An 8,272-nucleotide genomic window follows, 5' to 3' on the forward strand; every position below is an offset into this window, starting at 1 on the left:
CATACATACGTATACATAGTATATATACATATAGTATATATATATATACAGTAACATTTAAAATGTATTTATGCAGAGCTTACTATTAGGACTAAAGTACTCGGAACTGAGTTGGGAAATGGCGAAGCCTTCGGACGAGAACAATCTGGATTGTTTGCCCTGCTTATTCCTGCAATTTCCGGTTCGCGAGAATGGAGCGCGAGTTTATAAAATCCTGCAAGTGTTCTCGAAACAGGTATATTTCCGAAAACAAGACACATTCCAATATATCGTATTGTAACACATGCCAATAAATCGTATATTTTTTCATAGTTTTTCATTAAATAATAAAATATCATAAAGGATAATGCGCGTTTCAGGCGATAATGATGGATACCTTAATTTCCGGTTTTGCTGACGATCATCGTCTGCGTCAACTTGCCGGTAGCGAGGGTAACAATGAGCAGTTGTTGGATCACCCGTTAACTATGGCCACTGGAAGCTTCACAAACAAACTGAGCAAGTTCACCCTGGCCACTTTCGACGATGAAGGTAAAGATAAACGTGAGGAGAAACAAAAATATAAGATATGATCGTGTCGTTGCGTTTACATTTTAAAATCATTTCAGGTCGTTGCATCGGTCAGATGGGCTCATGGTCTTTTCAATGAATATTTAATGACACATATATTAAAAAAAGAGATTGGTTAAAACGAATTAAATCGCTGGAACAAATTTGGTTACATCAACTCATCAATCAAATCAAATTGAATAAGAATGAAGTCTGTTCAACAATATGATGTAACAATTTTGACTAAAAAATTTAATCAAAAGTTAAAGATTAATACAACAATAATGTTATATGGACTATAAATGTTTTTTCAACTACAAAAAAAGTTAATTTAACTTGATAATATGAGTAATTCTATTTCTGGATGAAAGTTTAAGTAAATCAGACAATAAGTACATAAAACTAATGATTTTAATTATTTTACGGTTAATTTATTGACTATCAGGAGAAAAGAATAGTTTTCGGAGCATTTTACAAGTATGCTTAAGTGACCAGAAGTGTTCTTTCATACAAATATCTTTTTATGTAAAAATGTCACATAAAAATATTGGGTATATGTTTTCTCTTTTCCCCAATTAGAAGCCAATATTTTTAAAATGTTTTTTTTTTCATTTATTATTCATTTTATAAACTCATTATTAAAAAAAAATATTTATATAACAATCATTTAATATTTTTTTATTAAATATTTTTTTGGGTAATTATCGACTATAACGGAGCACCCTCCAATGACCTCCACCTTGATATATATTATCAAGGACACTGTCCTGAGTGACAATCAAAAGGTTTTAGCCGGCGCTCATTGGTTGTTAAAAAATTATTAGCAAAAAAGTTTCATATAATGAATATAATTTTTGGACACCGTATATAAATAAAAAACCGAATTTATAACTTAACAGGATGCCTACACACACACACACACACACACACACACACACACACACACACACACACACACACACACACACACACACACACACACACACACACACACACACACACACACACACACACACACACACACACACACACACACACACACACACACACACACACACACACACACACACACACACACACACACACACACACACACACACACACACACACACACACACACACACACACACACACACACACACACACACACACACACACACACACACACACACACACACACACACACACACACACACACACACACACACACACACACACACACACACACACACACACACACACACACACACACACACACACACACACACACACACACACACACACACACACACACACACACACACACACACACACACACACACACACACACACACACACACACACACACACACACACACACACACACACACACACACACACACACACACACACACACACACACACACACACACACACACACACACACACACACACACACACACACACACACACACACACACACACACACACACACACACACACACACACACACACACACACACACACACACACACACACACACACACACACAGCACCTAACGCGCGTTCGCGCGCCCGCCCGCCTGCTACACATACATAACTTATAATATCTTGTTATGTCTATGTTAGCACGCCCAAACCACGTTCCTGCTAGATGTTCAGTTTCATATATACTTATGTGTAAACATCTGTCCTGAATATTCCTCACTTGTTGTTGAGACATGGCCTAGTGTAGCATCTCTTATACTTTCATATAAAATGTTGTTTCATGAATTTTTACATCTGACACATAATTATGAAGCATTAATTACATATTTAAGTGAAAAAAAAGTTATTCGAAACCGAATAAAATGTCCACGGTGCGCTACTATTATAGAGATGAATGTAGAAAATTCACAACATCTCATTCTACATTGCACAAATACATATTACAAACAATTACGTGGTAAAAAACGGAAACGACAAATATGTAATTTTAAAATTAGTGCCTTAACAGGAACGTGGTTTGCACGTGCTAACATAGACATAACAAAAATATGCCGTAAGTACTACAATCTTGAACGACTAGCGGAAGGGGGAGGGTGCGCCCCCCGCTAGTTGTTCGATATTGCAGTTATTATTCGATAATGCTCGTTAACATTCGGTACACAGTATCGAAAAACTGAAATATATTTTTCAAACTTCTTTCATCAATAACTTTTTATAAAACAATGAGCGTCGGCTAAAACCTTTTGATTGTCACTCAAGACAGTGTGATAATATATATCAAGGTCGAGGTCATTACAGGGTGCTTATAATCGATAATTACCCATTAATTTATTATTTGTAATATCGGAAGTTCGGAAGAGACAATTTGTGTCACGGTTATCTTCGAGACGTGTTCGAGCGCCTGTCGTAGTCTTCCCACGTACGCTCGGAAACGGTGGCGGCGTGGACAGGTCCGTACGCGACGGATGATTAGTGTCGGTACGCGGCGGTCGGTCCCGGCGCGGACGGTCTCGCGGCGGGTTTATGCGGTGGCGATCGGGTAGGTGGGTTGCCCTGGATGAAGGCGACGTCGGGTAAGGAGGCGCGCGAGAGAATCCAGCGGGTGGAGGCTTAAAGCTGAGGGCAGAGACGGTAAGCTCTATATCCCTCGGTTGCTGGAACGTTTCGACTAGTGATGCGGCCTTGAAGACAGATGAGCGCACTTTTACACGTGGTCGTGTCCCTAGGAGGCAGGGAAATCAACAGCGCTTGACCGAAGCGGTCAGCGGGCTACCTCTTGTTCCCAAACGGGGTGCGTGTTCGACGGAAGGGAACCGCTAACCTCCCTCGAACGACTAGCGGAGTTGAGCGACGAATACGGATACCCCGGCGACTACCTGCTAAGAGGACTACCGTAGCTACTAAAGGCGACAGCCGGAATCGCCGAGATGAGTGGGCCGACTGGGAGGACTTCGATCGCGCCTTTCGTAGACAGTACCTGTGTTCGAAATTGAAGCGACCCGATCCTGAGATCTACAATTAGAAGATTCTCGAATGCGAAATCACGTGTCCGACGTGTGAACTCGGACAAAGTCGTCGCTGTCGCGAGAATAACCGTACGCTCAGTTCTTGATCTTTCCAGCATGATTTAATCTAGTTTGAAATTCACACAAACAAATAAACAAGGAAGAAGACTAAACGGTTACGATCGCGAGCGATGATTGCCTGTCCAAAATTCTATTGGTTCTAAGAACCGCAACGATCTCGGGGGAAGGTATCAGTGAATCACAGCTAACCACGAGAAATTGAAAAGATAAGTGTCATCGTCCTCTCGCAAGGACAAAGCGTCTATAAAAGCAACATCTCGGGGAGTCAAGTCAGTCCGGCTGTCGAGTTATAGTTGAATAAGCGAGCGAATCTGCAAGTCGAGCAGAACTCAAGTGCCATCGCAGCAAGTCGAGCTGCCTTAAAATGAAACGCTATCCTTCTTGAACCCTTTGTCAGAACCAGCGTTCACTCGGTCCTCGGTCTCTCTTTGACCGCCTCAAACTTGACTCCCTGATCCCTTAGCTACATCCGGTTGCGCCGCCGACGGACTAGGTCCGCCGAATCATTCTTTCAGTGTACATCAGTTATTTATGATTAAAAATTTGTTAAGATAAGCTCAATTCGAATACAGTACTCTCAGTTCTTCATTCTAACCAACCCCCTCATCTCCTGTGGCATACTTCCTACTCCTTGCTCTACTTTGAGCGGACCAGCGACCAAGCGATCACGTCGCGATCGCTTACTCGTGACTGCTACATAAAAGATTTGGTCCTTCGAGCCGGATTGATCACAGAGGAAAATTTGCCATCATGGCAGATGTAATGGAGAAGCAACTAAGGCTGCACGGTGCAGTACAGCGATTTCTTGACAATGTTAAGAAAATCGGACAAAGCAACCTGACCGCGGCGAAGCTGCGCTCTCGCATTACCGCGTTGAAGGAGCTGTGGTTGCTGTACCAAGACGGGCACTATCACCTGGCGAGAATCACCTCTACTACCGAGCAAAAGTCCCTCGACTACTTCAAGGACTCCTATTACGAAGCGGCCGAGGACATCTTCCACGATACTCTGGATCAGCTAACCGAGCGCCTGGAGGAGTTTGATCCTGTCGTGAGTCCAAATCAATCATTTTCCGACGGTGTCTCGCGAGCGGATGCGGCAGCGGTAGCGTTTCCGGTTTTGCCCGCTATACAATTACCAAGCTTTTCCGGTGACTATTCCGATTGAGAGCATTTTCGCGACCGTTTTACCACGCTAATCTGCGAGAACAAAGAGCTCACGAACTATTCGCGAATGCATTATCTTGTCTCTTGCTTGAAGGGTCGCGCACTCGACTGTATCTCCGATCTGGCGATCACCTCAGATAATTTTGTAATCGCATGGCACACCTTAACGGCACGATTTGAAAAGATTCAACGTCTTGTACATTTTCATCTCGACGCATTGTTAAATTTACCGCCTGTCCGGCATGAGCAAGTCTCGGAGTTACAATTCCTTCTGGATCAGGCGCGTAAAAGCGTAGCGGCTCTGACAAATTTAAATCGTACACCGGAATCTTTGTGGAATGATATGATAGTGCACGTCATTGTGAAAAAACTTGACCCAATAAAATATAGAAAAGCGTGGAATTTAAAGGAGAGTTGCGACGACACTCCGCCCTCCTATGAACAGCTTGTGCGTTTTCTATCACAAAGATCCAGCGCTCTTGAGTACGATACAGGGACCGCTCCCTGTAAACCTTCAACGAACTCCGGAAGATCTTCTCGCGTTCACGCCACCACCGCATCTGCCGCTTCAAATCCGCCGTACCCGTTGTGCAAAAGGGAACACTTTCTGTACACGTGCTCTGCTTTCGTTAGCAAAACCCATTGTGAGCGTTGAAGTTTTATTCAGATACAAAAAAGATGTTTTAATTGCCTTAGCGCGAAACATTCCGTAAAGGATTGCCAGAGCAAATTCTCATATCGTGTGTATAAAAAAAGGCATTACTCGCTTCTGCATAATTCTTCGGACGACCAGATAAGACCGATAGAAATTAAGCCGTTAAGCAGCTCGTCCTCTCAAACCGAGCAAAATTCCGCGCCGATCCACGAGGCGAACGCGTTTCTCGCTTCAACTCCGTCGCGACCACGTTCGCAAGTACTTCTCGCGACAGCGTAGGTAAGGGTCGAGTCCGCGGGAGCGGTGCACTTGAACATGGTGCATTTGGACACAGCCAATCACAGCACCGTGTGATTAGAGACATTTGTAGGGTCCCTTGGAACAGCGATTTGTGATTGGACTGTGTCCAATTGCCCCGTGTCCAACTGATATACACCCCGAGTCCGCTGGTCGTACAGTCGTGGCTCGAGCACTGCTCGATCAAGGCTTCGAGAGGATATTTATTAACAAATCCTTAGCTCAAAACTTGCGAGTTAAACGAGAGCGCGCTCAGGTTTCCGTTTCCGGGGTCGGAGGTGCAAGCGTGGGTATCGTTCGGTCGGCCTCTTCGATAAACATCTACCCGCGCCTCTTCCCTAACCCAAAGTTCAACACAACCGCACTTATATTACGATCGTTGACCGCGTATCATCCCCGTCGAGCAGGTGACATCTCGTCCTTCGCTCATCTCGCCGATCTCGAGTTAGCCGACGCCTTTCCTTTCAGTCCTGATCCTATATCCCTTATCATCGAAGCGGATTTGTATTCTGATATAATTTTAGAAGGCATACGAAAGGGAAAGTCAGGCCAGCCGATAGCGCAAAATTCTTCTCTAGGCTGGATCATATCCGGGCTCATCAATTCCACACACCATGATTCGGTGATCTCATCCGTCGCAGCTAGACGCGACTCGCCGACAATGTCACTCAAATCGAGAGAAAATGATTCGCTTAAATCAAGCTCCAATAACCATATCGTCAGTTTTCTATCTCTCGCTCACGAAATTCGGCGCTTTTGGGAGTCAGAAGAGATATCAAATGAAATACTGTTGAGCGCCGAAGACGAAAGGTACGAGAAACATTTTCGTGATACGCATACTCGCGATAAGACCGATCGGTACATCGTTCGGCTTCCCTTTAAACAAGAGCCGCTTATCGATATCGGAGAGTCTAAGTCTAGAGCCGAAAAATTGCTGAATTCGCTGCGTCGTAAATTAACAGTTTCCCCCGCATCCGAAAAATCATACCGCGAATTTATGACCGAGTACGAAACTCTCGGCCATGCGACTTGCTCTGACCTTTAAATCGAGGAACTGTCAGGCTATTTACCTTCCTCATCACGCAGTGATCCGCGATAGCAGCACGACAACACGCCTTCGCGTTGTGTTCGGGTGTATATCAGTTGAACACGGGGCAATTGGACACAGTCCAATTACAAGTCGCTGTTCCAAGGGACCTTACAAATCTCTCTAATCACACGGTGCTGTGATTGGCTGTGTCCAAATGCACCGTGTCCAAGTGCACCGCTCCCTTGTGTTCAACGCGTCAAGCATAACATCTAACGATTCGACATTAAATGATCATTTATTGTCTGGGCCAAAATTACAGACCGACATCGTGTCGGTTCTATTACACTGGCGACAGCATCGGTACGTTTATGCCGCGGACATTGCCAAAATGTATCGACAAATTCGTGTCGATCATCGCGATTTAGATTATCAGCGCATCCTCTGGTTCAAATCCCAAACCGCGGAAATTCAAGAGTTTCAATTGTTCACTGTTACATACGGTATGGCTTGCGCGCCGTTTCTCGCTCTCCGCGTGTTAAAGCAGCTCGTACAGATGAAGGCGCACGATTCCCCCTCGCCGTTCCTGTTATGGCTCACAATATTTACATTGACGATTTGCTTTTCGGCGACGACGACATACAGCGAATCGGTCAAACGCGCGATCAACTGCGTTCGTTGTTACATTGCGGCGGATTCGAGCTGAAAAAGTGGGCGAGTAACTCCGCTGCGCTTCTCGCTGATATCGATAAAACCGAGCACGGCATTGCACGCGATAAACTTTTAAAACCCGACGCTCGGGTCAACATTCTGGGGATCAATTGGAATCCCATCCGCGACGCGTTTGTGTTTAATGTCTATTTAAACGACAAATTTCCAAGTAACAAATGCGCCATTCTATCGGCAATCGCTAAGCTCTACGACCCGTTGGGATGGGTAACCCCTGTCGTCATTTCTGCAAAAATATTCATGCAAAGCCTATGGCACGCGAATCTTACTTGGGATAAAACCCTCCCTACGGAATTATGCGCCGCCTGGCAATCAAATTTATTCGACACTTGCGAGTCTCCACGGATTGCAAGTCGCGCGCTGGACCGGGCTCACCTCAACTTGGAGTAGCACCGAACTGCACGGATTCGCTGATGTGTCAAATCATGCCTATGCCACCTTCGTCTATCCCAAGGTCGGGTCGGATTCGGGCGACGTCTCCATAATCTTAATGGGAAAATCGCGAGTAGCACCCGTGAGACTGATGAGCATTCCGCGATTAGAATTATCAACTGCTATATTACTCGCGCGTCTTCTGTCCTTCATTCGTAAAACTCTCGGACTTGCGGAATCCTTTCTGTTGGACGGATTCAACTATCGTGCTAGCTTGGGTGACTCAAAATCCGCGACGATGGGAAACCTTCGTGACGAACCGAGTCACGGAGATTCAGTCACTGATGCCCGATGCCGAATGACGCCACGTTGACACTTCCGAGAATCTTGCGGATTGTGCATCACGCGGATTAACCGGCACTGC

General features: G+C 44.9%; 1 protein-coding gene and 1 long non-coding RNA gene across 4 annotated transcripts in view; both read left to right on the forward strand.

The window, feature by feature from the left end:
• LOC116845707 (putative FERM domain-containing protein FRMD8P1) overlaps nucleotides 1-845 on the forward strand; it is a 65,854-nt gene extending 65,009 nt beyond the window's left edge. For 2 of the 3 annotated variants that reach the window (XM_032818729.1, XM_032818730.1), the window contains exons 6-8: nucleotides 77-235; nucleotides 360-531; nucleotides 609-845. In XM_032818729.1, the coding sequence (XP_032674620.1) occupies nucleotides 77-235; nucleotides 360-531; nucleotides 609-649 (372 nt within the window). In that variant the 3' untranslated portion in view covers nucleotides 650-845. The remainder of the gene's footprint in view (nucleotides 1-76; nucleotides 236-359; nucleotides 532-608) is intronic. The other variant, XR_004378304.1, reaches the window with a different exon arrangement.
• Nucleotides 846-2,021: 1,176 nt separating this feature from the next.
• Nucleotides 2,022-4,163, forward strand: LOC116845758. Its single transcript, XR_004378318.1, has 2 exons — nucleotides 2,022-3,147; nucleotides 3,243-4,163. It is a non-coding gene; the product is annotated as an uncharacterized LOC116845758 (long non-coding RNA).
• The last annotated feature ends 4,109 nt before the right edge of the window (nucleotides 4,164-8,272 follow it).

This window comes from Odontomachus brunneus, unplaced genomic scaffold, assembly GCF_010583005.1.
Source record: "Odontomachus brunneus isolate Ranch 3 - 2012 unplaced genomic scaffold, Obru_v1 Obru_scaffold_057, whole genome shotgun sequence".
NCBI lineage: Eukaryota > Metazoa > Arthropoda > Insecta > Hymenoptera > Formicidae > Odontomachus > Odontomachus brunneus.